The sequence below is a fragment of the Copidosoma floridanum genome, unplaced genomic scaffold (assembly GCF_036245765.1).
Source record: "Copidosoma floridanum isolate Cflo_tuat_1 unplaced genomic scaffold, Cflo_Japanese_pri ptg000021l, whole genome shotgun sequence".
Taxonomy (NCBI): domain Eukaryota; kingdom Metazoa; phylum Arthropoda; class Insecta; order Hymenoptera; family Encyrtidae; genus Copidosoma; species Copidosoma floridanum.
Genome location: NW_028321898.1, coordinates 5,896,385 through 5,917,497, shown reverse-complemented (window position 1 = coordinate 5,917,497; position 21,113 = coordinate 5,896,385). Strand labels below are relative to the sequence as shown.

At 32.6% G+C, this 21,113-nt stretch overlaps 1 protein-coding gene across 3 annotated transcripts in view; it reads left to right on the top strand.

Annotated features, from left to right (window-relative positions):
- Sarm (sterile alpha and armadillo motif) overlaps window positions 1-21,113 on the top strand; it is a 390,671-nt gene that overhangs the window by 328,850 nt on the left and 40,708 nt on the right. For all 3 annotated transcript variants that reach the window (XM_089594455.1, XM_089594454.1, XM_089594456.1), the window contains 2 exons: window positions 1,971-4,007; window positions 4,079-4,245. In XM_089594455.1, the coding sequence (XP_089450581.1) occupies window positions 1,971-4,007; window positions 4,079-4,245 (2,204 nt within the window). The remainder of the gene's footprint in view (window positions 1-1,970; window positions 4,008-4,078; window positions 4,246-21,113) is intronic.

Sequence of the window (21,113 nt, the reverse complement as noted above, 5' to 3'; positions counted from 1 at the left end):
TGGCATTTTCCCGTTTTTCGGGATAAGCTCCTGGTTCCACCTCATCTTTTTTTTCAAAAGGGAGAGTAGGGGTCTCTTTCGGAGCTTCTGAGCTTCTATTCCGCTCACTTGCCAGCATACTCTTAATGAATTTAGGTCTAATAAAAAGACATACAAATCAGAGAAATAGAAGAGAATCCTCTGCTCTATTTAACCTAGATCATCATTATTATTATTATTATTATTATTATTATTATTATTATCATCATCATCATCATCATCATTATTATCATTATTACCATTATTATTATTCATATTATTAATGTTATTGTTACTATTGTTATTATTATTATGATTGTGATTACTAATATTTATTTTTTAATTTTCATTTTTATTTTTATTTTCATTATTATTAGAAAGGATGTCATTCATTTTAAACCTGTTTCATTATCTCTTTAACTTTTTGTTTGTTTTAATCACTTGTTAGTATATCCTCTTAATTACTTCTTCTTCACCTCTTTTTTTTGTCTACGTTGATATATACTTATATGTTTGGTTTAGATGCTTTAGAAAAGGTGTTAATATTTTTTTCTAAATGGATCCAAAGGTTCTGAACATTGTAGCTTTTTGTCAGACCAAAGTCTGATGAATATCATAAATTCTTGCTATCGCTGTCTTTAGCCTTAAGAGTTAGAAAACTTTTCAAAAGATGATGCCCTTTAAGACAACCCATCAACGTATTTCATTATAGAGCTCAGAGGTTGGTTGGGCTGCAGGTCAAATTTAGTTTTTTCTTTGGCATTATACTTATATGCACTCACTTACATTGGCTTACTTTCTTAGATTTGAATTTTAATTAATGTCTTTATTATCTTAGCTTACTTTGTTTTACTGTACGGTTATATCACCGTATACATGCTATTCTACCTGGCTCCTTACTTAACTTTACCTTATTGCATTAGTTTTCTTATATTTCGCTTTATTTTTACATTTTGTAATCCTGTTTACATACTTTTAAAAGTTTATAGAAGCCACATTTATTATTTTTTCAATGCACCTTTTTCTTTACCTTTTATATACCTATAAGATTAATTTTTTTGATATTTATCTGTATACTTTGCATCTTTTATTTTTAAGTGCGTTGTTTCTAGCCGTTCTACATTCCTACATATGAGCTTAGCCTACTTTTCTTACAATTTTACTTGTTGTCTGCCTAATTCTAATTTTTGTTTTGTTTCCAGTCACTTTAAAGTACCTGTCTAATTATTTTAGTGGCTAAATTTTTGATCCTTCTCTTGTTAGTGTAGATCTTTAAATCTGTTTTTTTTCAAATTAAGCATGTACTATTTATTTTCACTGACGATAATATTTAAATTTTTCAACAATCTGTCAAAGGGAGTAATTTTTTTTAAATTGGAGGTAATGGTGTCTATAATCATTTGTCTATAATAATTGTTTATTTTTGTTCTCCGTGAACACTTTTTAAATGTTTATTTTGGATTCATTATTTAAATACTTATTTATTACTTTGTAAGAACACAATATATACTTTCTGCTTCAACATTTTTTTATAAGTATTTTTTTCTATTTAAGTCAGTGTGAAGTCTTAAATGGAAAGGCCTAATATGTAATTTATTGATGTCTTAATAGAATTTTTTTTTCAATTTGAAAAAACTTTTGTTATAACTAGTCAAAACTTTGTCAAAATCATCTTGATACCTATTAGGAGAAGATTGTATCTCAATAAAAATTATTTGATAAAATGATGGAAAAACTTTTACACTTTTTGAGTACTAGATTCAATATTTATAAAACTTTCTTTCGACCGCAAAATCTACCCTCGTGGATTTTTGTTACATGTCATATTTGATTTTTATTCGACGATTAAATTCATTTGAGAAAAAGCATTACATCAGCTCAAATCACCTAAAATTTACAAAATAATTTATCATGTAAGAGTTGTAAGTTGATTGTAAAAATTTTTGTTCTAGCAAGAAGTTAAAGCTCAACAGCAAAGACATACTATTACATCTCGTGGGATATATAATCAAGAAAAACATGTTGCTACTAGCTCACAAGCCACTTTTTCTATGGCTTCAAATTCATTAGGAGTTTCTTGTAGCAAGTCAACAGCTCGTCTGAGTACTTCAAATTTACACAATTCTCTAATAAGTTCTGAAAATATGTCGTTTTCAAATGCAATAGTTGATGAATTACTTTCAGTATCTCTTGATGATTTAGATATTCTTACTTCTAACTCAAATCCTAAAGATGTTGAAATAGCAATTTCTAAATATTCTGAGTTTCTGAGTAAATTTATCGAATTTTTCACGACGAATAAGGAAAAGATCAATGTTGTAAAAAATGAAGCGCTCCTCTTACTCGACAAAGTTAGTCAAATCATAAGCAAGGCATGGGCAGTACCAACATATGGTCATGAATTAGGGTACACTCTGTGTAATACACTTCGTATTAAACATGGGCTGGATCTTCTCATAACAAACTGTGTAGCTAACGATAACGAGTTACAGTTTTCAACCGCGCGTCTTTTAGAACAATGTTTAATCACAGAAAATCGTGCGCATGTAGTTGAAAATGGCCTAGAAAAGGTAGTGAACGTTGCTTGTGCATGCACTAAGAATGCTAATTCTGTAGAACACGCTCGTATTGGTACAGGTATTCTAGAACATCTTTTTATGCACAGTGAAGGAACGTGTAGTGATGTCATACGCCTTGGAGGTCTTGATGCTGTTCTATTTGAATGTAGAAAAAATGATGTTGAAACTCTAAGACATTGCGCTGGTGCCTTAGCAAATCTATCTTTGTATGGTGGTGCTGAAAATCAAGAAGCAATGATAAAAAGAAAAGTACCTATGTGGCTTTTTCCTTTAGCCTTCCATAATGATGATAACATTAAATATTATGCTTGCTTAGCAATAGCTGTTCTTGTTGCAAACAAAGAAATTGAAGCAGCCGTTCTTAAGTCTGGAACATTAAACCTTGTTGAACCCTTTGTTACGTCACACAATCCGTTTGAATTTGCAAAATCTAATCTAGCACATGCGCATGGGCAAAGTAAGAACTGGCTAGAAAGACTAGTTCCAGTGCTGAGTTCAAAGAGAGAAGAAGCGAGAAATTTAGCTTCTTTTCATTTTTGTATGGAAGCTGGCATAAAAAAACAACAAGGTAATACAGAAATATTTCGTATGATTGGTGCAATTGAACCTCTCAAAAAAGTAGCGAGCTGTCCCAATGCCATTGCATCGAAATTCGCTGCCCAAGCTTTAGGACTCATAGGAGAAAAAATTCCTCACAAACTAAGTCAACAAGTACCTCTTTGGTCAACTGAAGATGTAAGAGAGTGGGTAAAACAAATAGGTTTTGAAGAATATGCAAAAAATTTTGTTGATAGTAAAGTTGATGGAGATCTTCTATTACAATTAGCAGAAGATAATCTTCGAGAGGATATTGGAATAACTAATGGTATAAGAAGACGAAGATTTACCCGAGAGTTACAGAATTTAAAAAAAATGGCAGATTACAGCAGTAAGGATACAGGGAATCTTAACAATATTCTTCTAATGATAGGCCAGGAATTTTCGATTTACACATACAGTATGCTTAATGCTGGAATTTACAGAGATTACCTTAAAAATATTACTGAAGATCAACTTTTGACGGAGTGCGGAATAACAAACAGTATACACAGGCTAAGGATATTGGATGCAATTAAAAACATTCAACATAACCAATTTAATCCAAATGAAAACGAGTCCCCAGATAAATCATTGGATGTTTTCGTTAGTTACAGACGATCGAACGGATCACAACTAGCCAGTTTACTTAAAGTTCATTTACAACTTCGAGGATTTTCAGTATTTATTGACGTTGAAAGATTAGAAGCTGGAAAATTTGATAATAACCTTTTGCAAAGTATCAGACAAGCAAAGCACTTTTTACTGGTTCTTACACCTAAAGCCCTAGAGAGATGTATAGAAGATACAGAATGTAAAGATTGGGTACACAGGGTAATATGATAATGTAAGATAATAAACAAAGTTTAAAAAAATAATTTCTCTAAACTGACATTTTATTTAAGGAAATCGTTGCAGCACTACAGTCGCAATGCAATATTATTCCAATTATTGATAATTTTCAATGGCCAGAACCTGAAGAGCTTCCTGAAGATATGAGAGCTGTTTGTCATTTTAATGGAGTTCGATGGATCCATGATTATCAAGACGCATGCGTTGACAAACTTGAAAGGTATTTAGTCACATTAAATTATACTTCATTTTTACATTCAATGCTTCTGTAATTTTATAATTCATTTTTCAATAGCCTCCTTATTTTCCCCTTCGTTCCATTTAATTTTCTGTAGTACTATTTGTAGAAATAATGAATTGTTAATGATTTTTTTAGTCTTCTTCATAATCTTTAAGATTACATGTTGAATTTGCGTCAAGTTACAATTACAACACATATTGATCGCTAGCCCTGAAACATCTAATTAAAAAACTATATCTAAGCGATAGAAATCATCCTGGGCTAAATTGAGATCAAAATTTGTACAATTCATAAGAAAATTGTAAGCTTATAGTACGAATTAACATGCCTAGTTTTTATCTTGGTGACCGTTACTTCGCTGAACCACAACGTCGATTAAAAAAAAAAAATTATTGTTTAAAACGGCCTGTGAGTTCATCATATTCTAACATTAGTTAAAATATATTATTCAACAAAAAGAAAGAATCTAATAGGGTAGAAGGTGAAACAGACGATGTCTGGGTACAGAGGATTCCTAAGAGACTCTGTAAAGTAAGGTGTGCCAACTAGGAAAGTTCAAATAAAACAGTGGGCACGTAGTTTATAGCAGACTTAATGACAAGTCGTAGATAACAAGGACGAGTAGTCAAGTAAAAAAGTGAGGTGGTAAAACTATTGGATGAGTCATTCAGAGCATTGTACAAACATTAAAGCCTCATTTCTTGAAAACACTAAGTGACCATAAGAAAAAACAGATAGATGAGTACTCTATAAAAGTTTAATGTATTTGTAATTAACTGTTTAAATACTGTATTTAATCGTCTATGATAGTACAATCGTATAAGTAAACGTTATATCAATAGATCTTGACTACAATATATCTAACTCTTGTTAATCTCTTGCTTTTACATCAGCAGATACAGTCAGAAACTGCAATAATGAAGTGTATAAAAAGACGAAGCTGATGATACAACACCACACAAAAAATCAGAGTACGAATAAACTAAAGTAAATTTCTCATATTTTTTGATGTGCTAAATCTGAGTCTAGTGTCCAAAATAATTCGTCACGTCATAATTTCAACCTCACCTCAAACACGCTGGAAATAAACGTAAAAACGGCTTAACACAAATATTGAGTATGAAGTAAGTTATAACAATACTTATGGAAAAAGAATTATATTTTCAAAGGTGACAGTATTTTTTAACAATGTTTTGTAGGCTCTCACTGTCTGAAAATTGTTTTCTATTGTGTAAAAACTTCAGCAGGTTGCATAACACCTAAAATTATATGTACACAAACAATTTTTTCTTACAAAACTATGATGTATATTAGATGATCCTTTTCCTCATACATCGTTTAGTGCTTCATTTCAATCTACAGATAAAATTGGTAAACTGTGATGTAATGTTAAAGTTACTTCAAAAAGATCAAAAAGGAGCTTCAAACCACCAAAAGTCGGTGTAGACTTAAAATTGTTACCATGTGCTAGTCATCGCAGAATTAAAATTAAATATTATTTAAGAATGCTTGTATTAATAACAGTATATTATTTTTATTCATTGAGAGCTTCATCTTTTCTAAACACTCATAACACCAAAATCACTAAAATTTATCTTAAAGTGGAAAAATACAAGTGAAAATTTAGAATTTGTAAACTAAAGTTGTCTATAAAATAGTCTTATTAGAATTTTGGTGTGCTAATTAAAAACTTTTCAAATTTTCTCTGTTTTATCATAGTTTTTATGTTATCTAAAAACACTAAGCATTTTTTTCAACTGTTCGTAAAAATAATAAGAAATTGAGATAGTGAAGCTAAGTATACATTTTTCGAATTTTTCAAAACTATTAGATGCCAAAACCAGTGCAGAAATTTTTTGTGGTCAGAACTTTATTTAATATAAAGATTTTAAGAATAAAATAACTAGAAATGAAAAAATGTCATCAAAATTTTTAAGAAGATAACGCTTGGCTTTTAAAAAAACACAAAAAATCTAGAGTATAAAGATATCGTTCAAAAGCTGCTTGACACTTTACATCAATTAAGCTAGCTCGTCAGTTGGACAATACATTGGACTTTTATTCATAATATCTTGGTTTCTTCTTTGTAAAATTTTTCAGAAAATTTCAGTGATTTTAGCAAAAAGTTGGAAGAGATTACATTAAGATCTGAAGAAATCCGTGAAGTTTGGAGTAAAAAAATTTTAGTTAACTGTTTAGTTTAAACGTTATATTCATTGCGCTACATTTACATCAAAATTCTTTTTGTTACATTAGGAACGTTTTTCTTGTCTCTACTATCTCTTTACGTGCAAAATTAAAACAAAGACTTACACCTGTAATAATCTCATGTTAATCTTTTCTTAACCGCTAGCTATTTTCACTCTATTATTTCAAAGTATAAGCCCAAAGGCTTGAGACATTTAAATTCAACTGTTCTGTGCAACAGTCAGTCAGTTCACGGCCACTGTTTGGAACGGTTTTCTCACAGCGAGCATTTATAAGTAATTTTCTGTTAATAAATTTGTACATAGCTTAAAGCAACGTAACTATTTATTAACCCGCTGATCCCGATTCTTACTAGTGGCAATTGCCATCCCAGCATTACTTCCCAGCATAAATATTTTGGTAGCAGAGCGTGGTTCCGGAGACCATTAAACCGTCGGTGTAGAGTCAGGACTTGCAACATGTGCTGACTCCAAGTTTGGCTGTGACCTGTTCGGTATTGACCGTGTTGTGTGAGCATGCTCGTGAACGACTTCACATGTTTGAGTGCAGTGTGGACGAATTCCGTTACCAAATCGTCAATGCGGGTGGTCGTTAACTTCGACGCACTTCGGCTCGTTTGTCACGCACGCTTCATGGCAGTACTGAGTTTGCCATGTCGTCGGACTTTAAACCGCTTTCCAAAAATCAAGGCGAGTTGTTCTAGCGGATCAACAATGCATACGCGAATCTGAAAAAGCTAAGCCAAGGAAAATTTGTACGTAATATAATTCAAGGCCGCTTAGAGCAGTTGAGAGCCAATTGGGATACCTTTCAAATAAATCACGATAAAATTCTTGCACTTCAAGATGATGCTGAAGAAACAAGCTATTTTAGAGGTGATAACTATAGTGCTACAGAGGAGGCCTATTTCGATTTGGCTGCACTTCTTTCTGAGGAGCTGCAGAAGCTTCCTGTGCCACCAGAAAGTGACAAAATTGTGTCTTTGGTTGCGCCAAGAAGTCTCCTAACTATAGCTGTACCAACGTTTTGAGGCAAGTTTTCAGACTGGCTAGAATTCAAGGATCTGTTTGGAGCTATCGTTGTGTGTGGTTCTCGGCTAAGCAACGTCAAGAAGTTGCAGCACCTTAAGACATATGTCCAGGATGAAGCAGCGGAATCACTGCCTACGGTGCAAACGATCGATGTGAACTTTGAAGCCGCATGAAAAATGCTTGATGACCATTACACAAACAAGCTTGGTTTCAGTATTTACCAGAGATTTGCTTTCCGTGCCAACTGCATCAGATTCCGCAAAAGAGTTAAAGGCATTACTTAGAGGCACCATGAATGCCTTAACTGCACTAAAACAGCTAGACCGTCCTACTGCTCATTAGGATGATCTGGTAGTGGCGATGATGATTTGGAAGGTTGACGCACGGGCTCTGTGAGTATGGGAGTCCTCGCAGAGCTCTACCACCGAACCTCCTACCTTTGCTGCTATGAAGCTCTTCATCGAGTAACGCGTTTCAACGTTTGAGATTGTTGGAGCCACTGTAGAGATGTTGACTCGTAAGAAGGTCGGAAGTAGCTCTGCCTTCGTGCACAACAGCGTAAGCGAGAAATGTCGCCTGCGCAAAGGCGAGCATTTTATCATGCACTGCGTTAAATTCAACGCCAAAATTTTGCAAGAAAGAAAGCAAGTCGTTGAAGCTAAAGTCCTGTGCATAAGCTGCTTGGATATGCACACGCTTGTAAGCTGTAAGTCAAACAAGCGTTGTCAGACTTGCAACGGCAACCACCATTCCATGCTGTATGAGACTGCAACGTCTGTGCACTTTTCAGCATCTGCTTGGTCGGTGGCGCTTGCCAAAGGATGTCGTATCAGTTGCAATATTTGCAACTGGCTTGCTTTGTCAGTCAACTCTACGCTACTCCCTACTGTCTTAGTCAAGACGCAAGGCTCTGACGGTCGCACACATATAGCACGTACTATGCTGGACAGCGATTCACAGCAGTCGTTCGTTGCAAAAAGCTTGCTCAAAAAGCTCGAGAATTTAGAGAAAAGCTACAACTCGTGAGATAACTGGCGTTGGTGGCACCAAGGATTCGCAAGTTCGTGGGCAAGCTAGCATCACTCTTACTTCAACCAATGGCAGTGATGCGAAGCTAATGCTCAATGCCTTGGTCCTTTCACTGATCAGTAAATACAGACCTGGCACACTCAAGCTTACCAGCAATTGGAACTACCTTTAGGGCCTAGAGTTGGCCAACGACTTTCGTGAGAACCCTGTGGAGATCAAGTTGCTGCTCGGAGCCGATATACTTCCCCAAGTGCTGCAAGAAGACTTACGAGTCGGACCGGCAGGAACACCTCTAGCCCACTCCACTATCTTTGGCTGGGCGCTCTCTGGTCCTGTACATGCATAAATATCGCTAGTGCTTGCTTCTTATTCAGTGACTTCGATAAAGACCTTCTTTCTTTTCTCTTGTTTACATTAATTATGCATTTATATTCCGTTTCAGTCACTGACGTAATAGGTAGGTGGTATGTTCAGTTTAAACGTTACATTTATTGCGTGGATTATGGTTGAAAACCTCGATGGTTATAATGTTGGAAACCAGTTTTAGCTTCATAAACATATTTTTTGGATAGTGATTTGTGTATTATCAACTACTGTAGTAAATTTTTTAATTAATGTAAAAAAGGGCTATCATTTAAGATCTTTGTTACAACAGCTGGCGTATTGCCGTTTTGCATTAAATTTTTTTTTTTTTTTAAGTTACGATAAAAATTTATAACCGGATAATACAGTTCAGAGGTAGAATTCTTATTCAAACTTCTAAATTACATAAAGAGCATAGAATGTACCATTTTAATTATTATTTCTTGTGTAATTTGAGATTTAGTTCAAATTCCGATGTTGCAGAGCAATAAATATAAATCGAATTCTCATTCTAAATTCAAAGATACGTGGGGAACTACCACTAAGACCATTAAATACTAATACTTATCAATCTTATAAGATTGGTCTTTTCGGTATGGATTATTTGATTCTGTGAGATTAGGAATTGTTTACTATATTACACATGTTACTTGAACACTAATTGGGGTAGTTTTACTGTATAGAATGTAAATGTAAATTTTGCAATCATCGTAGCGTATAACATTTGCGTAGAGCCAAGACTTATTTTTGCCATGTTTTATTGATTTCTCGAAGGACGGAAAACTTATGATTCTCAAAAAAAAGTTAATTTGAAAAATCACTTAGCACTTATGAAATACCATTTTTTGTGATGGAAGGTCAATTGAATGTGACATTAAGTTTTTTTAAGCAGTTCCTTTGGAATAGACGTAAATAAGAGTGTGGGATACGTTGTTGGACAACCGTGTTGATGCCATGGTAAAGATAAGGTGAAGTTTATTCATAGAAAAATAAGCATCAAAAAGTTCTACAAATAAACCAAAAGTATAAAACTAACAAAAATTGTCAGTTATGTTAAAACGTTGTAAAAAAATACCATTTAAACTTTATTTTATTATTATCTATATCTATTAATTATTCTAACTATCAGTCCGAACTATTAAAAATTTATAAAATGTTTTTAAAAATGCGATTGTTTTGTCTATAAGTTCTTTTTTCTTCTTTTACCAACTGGAGTGGTAGCCTAGTAGCCTAGTTTATAGAGTCATCTCCTTACCACCATTACGTGGGAGTGTATTGTCACACCCATTTACCTATCACTTAACTGGTACCATATATAGTATACCATGGGGACTGTGAGAGTTTCTGAAATCACACTGAAGACAAATTCTATGGGAAATAGTGGGGGCCTGTGCCAACCTTAAAAATATCTACTAATGTCTAATCTTATTTTTTAGTACAAGCTTACTTTTTTCGATGTTAATTAGGATATCAATAAAACTTAATAGTCTGAATAAAAGTAAAAAAGTCATAGATAAATTATGAACAAAATGTATTGTTCTGCTAGTAACAAAATTTTAGTACAATTCGTACTGTTTTCATGGACACAATGAATTTAAGTGGGGGGGAAGAAGCTGCATTCTTTCACTGCTACTATCAGATCAGTAACAAAATAGGTCAGCCTGTATTTTTGTGTAGCTAGCTTGCGAATGGAACCATATTATAGAGAGGATGGAAAATCAAACCCAAGAAAATGATGAGAAAGTATTATAAAAGTCTTTGTTGTAACAAACAGTTCGTTATGCAGCTATTATTCTTGTTTTCACGGATGCTTAAAATGACAAGCTGTGTAGCAGCGTCTGAGATTTTTGGAAATATGCAAGTAAGTGAACTATGCTAGTTTTAGACCATTACCCAACTCCTGGTCAGAGTGGTGTTTAGGAGAGGGACACACTTGAATTATTGCACCTAATAAACCACTTATCTTATAGGAAATACCATAACTACCACAGCTATTATTTATGTCATACAAGAGTTGTGTAGAATAAGACAGTAAGTCAAGCTTTATTTTGCTAACAGCAGTCAATGACAATGAGTAAATCATGTGTGTGATAAAATCTTCTCTATTCAACATAAGTTATTTTTCGTAATAGAGTTACAGGCTGATCATGGATATTGAATTTTTTTGTTAAATATTCATCTAACTAGGATTTTCAATCGTTAAACTCTATCAAAAAAAAAGTATTCAACTTTTTGTTAAAGTTGTAAGTCCAACACTTATACACGGATCAACTTACATACCATTTAGTTCATATCATATTTCTTAAAAGATATAGCAGATGGCATTATTAAGAAGTTTTGATCTTGCAAGAGAACCATTATCTTTAGTTGATTTAAATCCCGTGAAATGTAAAAAAAATTGAAAAGGGTAATAAACATTAATGTTAATATTAAATTAAAATGCAAATCTCACTACTGGTATCAAACTCTAATGTAATGTGATATCAATGAGCATAAATTTCGCAGTGCATAATCAAGTCATCAAATACAATACAACTGAGTGTCGAGAATCTCTTCCATTATTACTGTTTCCTGTTAGAAAATGAAATAAAAGCACAACTTATTTGTCACCAGGAAATTTTACTTTTAGGCGTAAGTTTTCGTAAGAATTGCACATTTTGCTGAGTTAACGTTTTTTGAGCGTTTGAGCCTTCGTTGACGACTGACCTATCTCATCCATTTTAGTTAGCTTTAAAGCTTTTGTTTTTTTTATTGTCTCAAGTTGTTATAAGAATACTCTTATATTTATAACTTTTGCACATAAACTAATCTAATTATCTTCTTGATAAATAATGAGTATTTGAAGATCATCTATAACCCTAACAGCAACAAGTAAATATATTATTTACAATGAAACTTTGACAATCGTAAATTCTGGTGGTAAATGGTGAAAACAGCAGAGAAAAATTCGTGGATGGTAAAAATTCTTCACTTTTTCTCCGTTGACATAGACTTTACTTAACTAGAAATAATACTAGACTCTTATAATCTTTTTTAAATGTGTTAACTTTAATTTTACAGCACTATCTGAGGTAAAAGTAGTAGCTGTGATAGTGGAATTTTAATCTGTTGAAAAATTCGTATTAATGTAGGTAGTATTATATTAAACGTCACTGTTCATTACTGTACGACGCACTTAATTGTATACATACGATACATTTTTACTTGTCTGCTGTCATGTCTTTAACATTTCTTCTGTTATGCTGGGAATGGATAAAAAAATTGTTAGTTCGTTACATTTTAAATTTTTATTTAGCATAACTTTGAAACGAATGGTGTATTATAATTTGATTAATTTTTAGTACTCTTATGCAAATATTTCTTAAGAAAACAAATAATTTCTCTCAATATATATCGAGTGTATTAATAAATGTTTTAAAAATAAAAACTAGTATTCATCATTGTCGTCGTCTATCACGGGTATGATATATTTTGATTGTTTGACTAAGAATAACCGATTTTTCGATGTGTGTGTCTTCCATTAAAATTAGACTATCAAGTCACTCTTTTGCGATAAAAAAATGTGACGTATGAAATATATTGTGACGGTAAAAAAATAAACTATTTTTGAAGGTTATTAATAAACATTCCACTGTTATGTAGATCCTTTGTGTAGGTCCTTTCAATTTACATTATTTACATTTTTTTTTAATTTTTTGGTTTCAGTTTTGTATAATTGTTAATAGAAAAAAATAGATATGTAATTCTGAAATTTTCATACAAAACCGTTTAGAAAATGTTTCAAACATTTCTGCAGTTTATTGTACATAAATTATTTTACTTACTTTTTTGAAAATAATTCGAAACAGAAAATAAAAATTTCTCAAAAGTTTTTGAACAATATATTTGTATACATGAAGAAAAAGTTTTGAATACGAAAAATCATTTTTTTCGTAATTCTATGAGTGAAATTCGATGTAACGAATCTTTTTAGTTCGTGAAATGCGACATATCAATACAAAATGTGTAAAATTTCAAAAAAGTGCGTGAAATTTTCAAAGATTGCGTAAAATTTTCAAAGAGAGCGTGAACTAAATTGTTTTTATTTATAATTTTATTGAGTTATGCAATTCATAATTAACATGATTAATTGACTACAAATCTTCCACCCTATCACAAAAAGCGATGTTTGCAACTCGTGCGTGCCCATTTTTGATCGAGTTCAATCATTGCGTACGAGTCATGGCAGAGCCGTAGACTTGTGCCCTGGTTAACACGGGAGTACGTGAAACGGTTCTGCCACAGCTCATGCGTGGTGATCGCAACTCTATCGAAAAACCGAGTTTCGCGTACTTGCTATGGAAAATACTATTACTATTATGTATATAGTACTCTATCGAAATAAACAATTACCGTAAATTTCTTGTGACAAGATAAGTTTACAAGGACAACAATTTTATTTTATTAAAATCCATGAAAGAAGGCCCATCAAAATTCGTATGGTTAATCGGCTTAATGACCAGGGATGCAACTCTACCATGCAATAAAATGACCAGGGATGCAACTTGACCGTGAGATCAAAAATTAAAAAGACGGGGCGCAACTAGACCCCTTTTCTTCTTTTGGGGCGCAACTTAACTTCTGCGCCTGTTTTATTGTGTAAAATGAAAAATGAATGTTCTTACATAATAAGTTTAGAGACATAGGAGAAACATGTCTTGTGCAAGTTTTGTTTTAAGTAATAAAGTGATCCTCCATTGTGAGTTGCTTTTTTTTATTTAAGAGTAACTCAGATTAGCGATTATGAGATAATACTTTCAATTGGTAGGAAAATGATACTAAAATTATACAAAAAAATTGTCTTGAAGTAGCCAAAAAGTAATTCCATACAGTAATGAATAACAAAAATTGTGGCCAACATTGCTAAAAAATAATTTTGTGAAAAGTAATTTTTTTATTTACATTACAGACAAAATATTAATGTCTTATGTGTATGATAATCTTATAATATAAACTCCACTTTTTTCTCTGACCATCATTTCTTTATTTTTTTTGTCCTGCTACTGTGATCTTTTTAATACCGTAGCTGCACTGGGGCTCGTACGTGCGTGTAAGTGTTGTTTTGAAAAATTTTAGTGCCGTGTGTGAGTTTTTCTTTTATTCAGTAACAGCACTTCCGGGACGTGGATCTTCTACTGTAAGCTACCAGTTCAGGCTTCCGTACTTTGATCTGCCTTAGCCTGTGCTACCTCGTACTCAGTAGAAGTTTTAATCTTGCAAACAAAGCTTTAAAAATTTTATGAAAAGCAGTAATTTATTAAGTTAAATAAATGTGCAAAATAAAATTTTAAAAAGAAACATCATTTATTTTATTTCATTTGCAGCAGAATCCTGCTTCTAAGCGTAAAAATAAATTTCAAACGAAATTCCTAAAAAACAAAAAATCAAACTAAAAATTGAATTAAAAATTTGTATTTAAAAATTCGTAATTTTATTTAAGACATGTATATATATACAAAGTGATCATTTGACTTTGCCCCCCCCCTCTAACTTTTATGTAAGAATTCGCCAGGAGATCAACGGCGATTGAAATTATTAACCTTCAAAATGAGATGATTTGTTCAAACTATTATTTGGCAGTTACAAGGTAAGAATATGTATGAAAAAATTGTGCTTAATAAAAAAACCCCTACGTTTGCCACAATGAAATTGTAAGCAACAATTTGGTTGTAATAATCATTGAAAAATAGCCCATTACTTAATTTTTCCTCAAAACTAATTATGATAATATAGCTTTGCGCAAATTTTGTTGTTTACACTTTTTTTATATAGTCGAAAGATATCTATATTTTATTTTTTAGTTACTAAAACAGAGTTTTGTTTTTAAAAAAAAATTATAAAAGCAAATGTAATTTAACAATGCTTTAAACCTAATGTTAATCTATTTTGCTTTCCGTGACTGAACTATTTTAATTACAGATTAATTTTTTGAAGAGCTTAATCTTCATAGATAATCGTCGTAGATTTTCCACTTCTATATCGACAGTGGCAGCTGCAGCAGAGTGAAAGTACTAGGCAACAAGCGCGTGATGGGTCGATGACACAAAATTGCCTACGGTTTCCTCCAAGTTACAGGGGTAAAAGCTAGGTAATACTGAAAATCAGCAAGAACTGGTTGTATCAGATATTAAGTCTTGCGGGAAAAACAAGCTATTAAAGATCCTTCCATGGGAGATTTTTACTTCAGACGAGGCGTTAAACTTATTAGAGATATTAGCAAAGCACAGCTGAAAATCTGTACCAACACGTTGTTGAAGATCCCCGGGCAGGAAACTTTGACAATGGGCCTTAAACTCTGCTTCTAGAACAGGTTTTATCTCACAACTTTTCCTGCAAAGAAAAAAAATTATGAAAAAAGTTATGAAACTTTGATGCAAAGAGAACTCTGACATTGGTCTTTGAGACGAACTTATCAGAGATATCAGGTGTAGCTCTGCTAAAACTTTGCAGGAAATAGAGTTGCCTTACCATTATCAAAGATCCCCGCACAAAAAACATTGACTTTAGTCCACGAGTCGTTTTGATTGGCGATACCAGCTAAGTAATACTGAAAATCTACACGATTAAGTTTTATTTAGCAACAATTATCTTAAAGTACAACGTTATTGAAGATCCCCTTACATAAAACATTGACGATGGCACTCGATTGAAAAAAAGGTTTTATTCAACAATATTTTTCGAGAAGAAAAATAGTTATCAAAGATTGCTGAACAGAAAACTTTAACGTTGGGCTTTCAAACGAGCGTATCATATATGACAGCTAGAGCTCTGCTAAAACTATGCACGAACTAGAGTTGCCCCACTTAAATCGAAGATTTCCGCAATAAAGACTTTGATGATGTGCCTTAAGTAAAGCTTATCAAAGATACCAGCTGGGCACAACTGAAAATCTTATTTGACAGTGTTTCTTGCAATGAAACATGCTATCAAAGATTTCCTGCGAATGAATTTTTGACTTTAGCCACGAGTTAAGCTTATCAAAGATATTAGCTAGGCACAGCTGAAAATCTGCCCTAACGGATTTTATCTCACGGTGATTATGACAAGGTAACACGTTGTTGAAGGTCCCTTCCTCGGAAACTAAGACGATAGGCCTTAAGTAAAACTTATCAGAGATATAAGCTGGGCATAGCTAAGAATCTGTACGAAAAGATTCGATTTAATAATATTTATTGCGAAGAAAAAAAGTTATGAAAAATTGCTGCACAGAAAACTTAATCGCACGGAAAAATGTGACTTCAAACGACGAGTCGAGCTCATCAGAGATATAAACGAAGCACAGCTCAAAACCTGCACCAGAAGGTCTTATCTGATAATGATAATAGCAAAATACCTAATACGTTGTCAAGGATCCCCGCGTGGGAAACTTTGACAATGGCCCTCAAGTTCTGCTAATGGAACAGATTTTATCTGACAATTTTTCCTGCAGAGAAGAAAAATTATGAAAAATGCTGCACAAAAAACTTTGACGTTGCTCTTTGAGACGAACTTGTCAGAGATATCAGCAGTAGCTCTGCTAAAACTTGACACGAAATAAAGTTGCCTCACCTTTATCGAAGATTCCCGCACGGGAAACTTTGACTTTAAACCACGAGTTGATTTTATTGGAGATATCAGATAGGTTCTGCTAAAAATGTATGAGAACTGGTTTCATTTGACAGTGTTTATCGCAAAAGAGTTAGTTGATAGTCTAATTTCAATGAAAGACTCACACATCGAAAGATCTTTTAATATAAAATATTTTATTAAAAAATATTTATCATTAGTCATTTAATCTCCGGCATTCAGTGTTCATAAACATATGTGATACTTGTGCCTTACACTTCAACTAATAAAAGTAAGGTTCGAGAAACACTTTTCGTATAGCTTAACTCATACAATTCTAAAATTCTTATAAAATTTTTCTAGTAGCATCCAACATAATAAATTTTCTTATCTTTTTTTTAATTATAAATAAAACAACTTAATTACGGAAAACTTTAATGATAAGCCTCGATTAAAGCTTATCGAAGATGTCAGCTGGGAATTGCTAACAATCTTATCAGAGGGCATTTCTCCCAAAGAAATCCTCTATCAAAGATCACTGCGCTGAAATTTTTGACGACGGGCATTAAGTGAAGTAACACGTGAAAAACTTAGGGATATCGTCCGTCGATCTTGGGTTACTTATACTGCAACGAAATTCCCACATTAAAACCATTGACGTGTGCATACACTTTGAGTCTTCAATCTAGTCGAAAAGTAGCATTCTGCCTATCACATTTGGAAAACAAGACTAAGGGGCCAATGGCACCATGGCTAGCATGTGAAATAATGTTGATACTTGAAGTTAAAGATTTACAATGCTTTACACAATTGACATGCTTACATAAGAATGACTGTGAAAAAATAGAATTGAATTTTGAGCTACGAAAAAAAATTATAATTAATTATTAGGTTTCAGGATTTGATATAAAGTATTTTCACATTATTATTTAATAAATTACAATAGTTGAAATATTTATGAATCTTAACAATGCCGTAATAATTTTAAAAAAAAAACCAGTTTTTATTATTTCTTAAAAGAAACTTAATCTTGTTTCTGGTAGTCAGTATTTATTGCCACTAGAAAAGGTTTAGGATAACGCAGGATCGAAAAATAGTAGATTTTAGAAACTGGACGAGAAAGTGGCGGTAGAGCCGTGATCAAAGCTCACTGTACCTGTAAGCAATCGCGCAAATAAAATAGTTAGAGGATGATAAATGAAAAATATATTTTTTATTGGCAAATAATAAATCATATCGTTTGTTGGTTATTTACGATAAGTACTTTTTATACTAGAGGTTATTTTTTATCAATTAGACATAAAGATACCATACAACAATTTCAATAAGCTATGCTACTGCTGACTAAACTAGAATAATCTTATGTTGCCCTACTTAATAGTCAAGAATGGTAGATGCACTTGACATAACCCTTCTTATCATATCTCTATACATCGAACGAGCTATATTTATTGGCTTTACTGAACTACGCCAACTGTCAAACTAACCTTTTCCAAAATCAGCGATTTTAATAGTTATTCTATCGCCTTTTAACCTCAAAATAGCACCTTAGCTCGATGTTGAGTTTTCAGGCGGAAAAATAGTATTCAAAACTCGTTTATAAAGACTTCTTTACAAATCTCGTTATGGCCCTCGTCGTCGGCTCGTGCCGTAAATCTCTTGGTTTGTAAATCAAACCCTTTAAAGGTTCAACAAGGTACTAAACGATGGCTTTTATTAAACAATTTCTTATTTCCCTTTTACTCAAAAAATTGATTGTTAGTGCATAATTATTAACTGCCCAAATCGTTGAATTAAATAAGGCTTAGGTTCACAGCTTGTTATTTAGGGCATTTTGAAATATAATATGAGTTTTTTATTATTGATCAGAGTATTTTTATACTACTACAGTTGCGTTGCAAGATTTCTTGTAAGAGCCTGTTTTATTTAATTATACGTAAATCAGTTCATTTGTCGATTGCATCTTTGACTCATGATACACGGTTAAAAAAATGAAAAATGAAGATGTGTTTTAATTGCCTGTCATCTAATTTTTCTTCTAGAGCTCCAAGTTATGTTGTCAAATGTGGGCTTGATTAATTATTTATAGGTAACAGTAGAGTAAAGTGGCAATGCTTTTCATTTTAAATAAAATAGTTTTTTCAGTAAGTTTTGTTAATTAACTAGTTACTTAAAAAAATCTTATTATTAAAGTAGTAAATTTTAATTTGCTTTGTATTATCAATAATTTACATTTATCATAAAAATCAAACTCTTTTTACGTTTAATTTGTCTACGAAAATCGTAAAAACGGTACGAGTGGAAACTTATCACTGTTACTAGAAAAATATAAAATTAATTGCTGATAAATTATTTATTCATTACAAATCCCTATTCAGATAATAAAATTAAGGTGTTCACGTTTAAATTGCATGAAATTCAGAGTTAAATCGATAGATTATTTATTGATGTATTCGATGTATGTATGAACATTTTTGTGCGTATTTAAAATTTTCCGCTAAGTAAGTATCCTTTCTACCTTAGCAACGCCACGTCTTGCCTGTTTTTTTTTTTAATTTTGGCTACCATAAAAGTAAGAAATTCCACTATATCTTAATGAGATTAAGTCAAACAATAGACACACAGCTATTTTCCGTGGTAAAATTGTAATTTTTTATTTTATTCGTTTTCTATAATAACTTATAATTTAACATTAAAATTTGCCCGTGCTTAACTAATTTCCACTGATTTCAAAAATAAAAACAATATGAGTTGGTCATGTAACAATTTTTCTTATTATACATTAAAGAGAACAGAAAATGAATTAATTTATTAGTGGGATATGAAGGTTGTAGCTTTGCCTTTGAAATACAACTTATTATTTTCAGGATTATTACGATTATTTGTATGAATCCGTGTAACATATTTTTGCAGCTCAATAATTATTTTCAATACGTGAAATTATTTTTCACCAATCTAGCTTTCTTTTCGAGATACGACTGTTTTTATAATTTTGGGAGGTTATATTGTAACTAAAATTTTTCGAAGATTTTGTCAACATTCGTATTAATTTTCCAAATATGGCATACTAAATAAGAACATTTTTTGACTTGTTCTTTTCAAGATACAGTCGCAAAATAAAAAAATTCAGGTTTTGTTTGTTCATTGTCTAACCCCTCTCTATTTGTGCACCTTAATCATGAAGATCCCCTTTTGGAAACCCGTAAAATTTATTTTAAGCCATTTTTACTTCCCTTTTAAAATACAGCGTTCTTTCTTATTTCCCAAGTTAATCTATCGGATTATACATATTTAATATTTAACAAACGTTTTTTTACATAAATTTGTATAAAAAAAAAAAAGAACACGAAAAAAGAACGATTTTTACTATGTTTTTCAAAGACTTAAAAGAGATCAAGCGATGTTTTGTGTCAGGCATTATTCACCTGACAGTAGCTCAGCTGTAAAAGAGGCCCAATTAAGCCCGTATTACAGCCACGTTACGATTTCCACGATGCAGCAGTATGTATACCTTTTACCGACACGGTGGCGCATCGGTAGAGTTGCAGTCTCGTCGATCTGAAAAGTCAAGCAGAGTTGGCCCCGGTTGGTAGTTCGATGGGTGACCGCTCGACTATTTATCCGTTCGCTTGGGCTGGTGATTTTTTGGATTAATTGACTGTCTAATTTATATACAGATAGAGAGAAGCTATATCATGTTTATAGATAAAGTAATTGTGGCGCACTATTGTGCGCATGCAAAAGGGAAGGAGAGAGAGGAAGAGATACAGACAACAGATACCCTGCCTATGGCGCTGCTGGTGTATATATATATATATATGAATGAGACATGAAACGTCCCATATACAGCATGATATGTAACGGTGGCATTTCCCGAGAACCACGTGTAGAGCGATTTTTTCTGACGCAAAACCCGTTAGAATTAATTTTTTAGGGAAAATAGCTTTTAAATAAGAGCCAATTGAAAATACGTTTTAAACTACCCCTAAATGAGGTTGGAAGGCTATAGCGCGGCTGCATGAACTCGCGACGTTGCCACATTGTTATTGGAGCTGAGTTGGTAAGCAGTGAGAACTATATCCATGTGCGCACGCAAGAGCGTTAGCTACTGCTGGTAACTTGAAGGTTGGACATGAAGAGGTAAATATTGTCTGCTCCTTATGTTGTCACTTCTTTGTCCACGCGCTTACTGTCTTTCTCACTCTTATGTTGGACAAAAACATCTTTAAATTTTTATACTTATAAGTAATGTTACCTCAAATTAAAGAGAAAATAAAAGACCATATCAGTAGAGATTTTCCCTCGCTACACGATAGTATTTTTGCAAAAAAAGTCGACTTCTCGGTTGAAAATATGGTTATGTCTTGCTTACGTTTCCGGGTATGCCGTCTGTACACCATTTAAAACGAGTCCATTAATGAACTGCAATAATCAAAGTATATAACAGTTGATATTGCTCATAAAAGTCATTTATTTACTATCCGAAATTTACATACTTTAAAATAATACATTTGAAAATGCTCTTAATACTATCTTATTATTTCAACAAAAATTATATAACATCTATTCACGCAAATCATAAACTTTACAGTGTCTTGAATAATAATTTTAAAATGTCACGTTAATAAAATG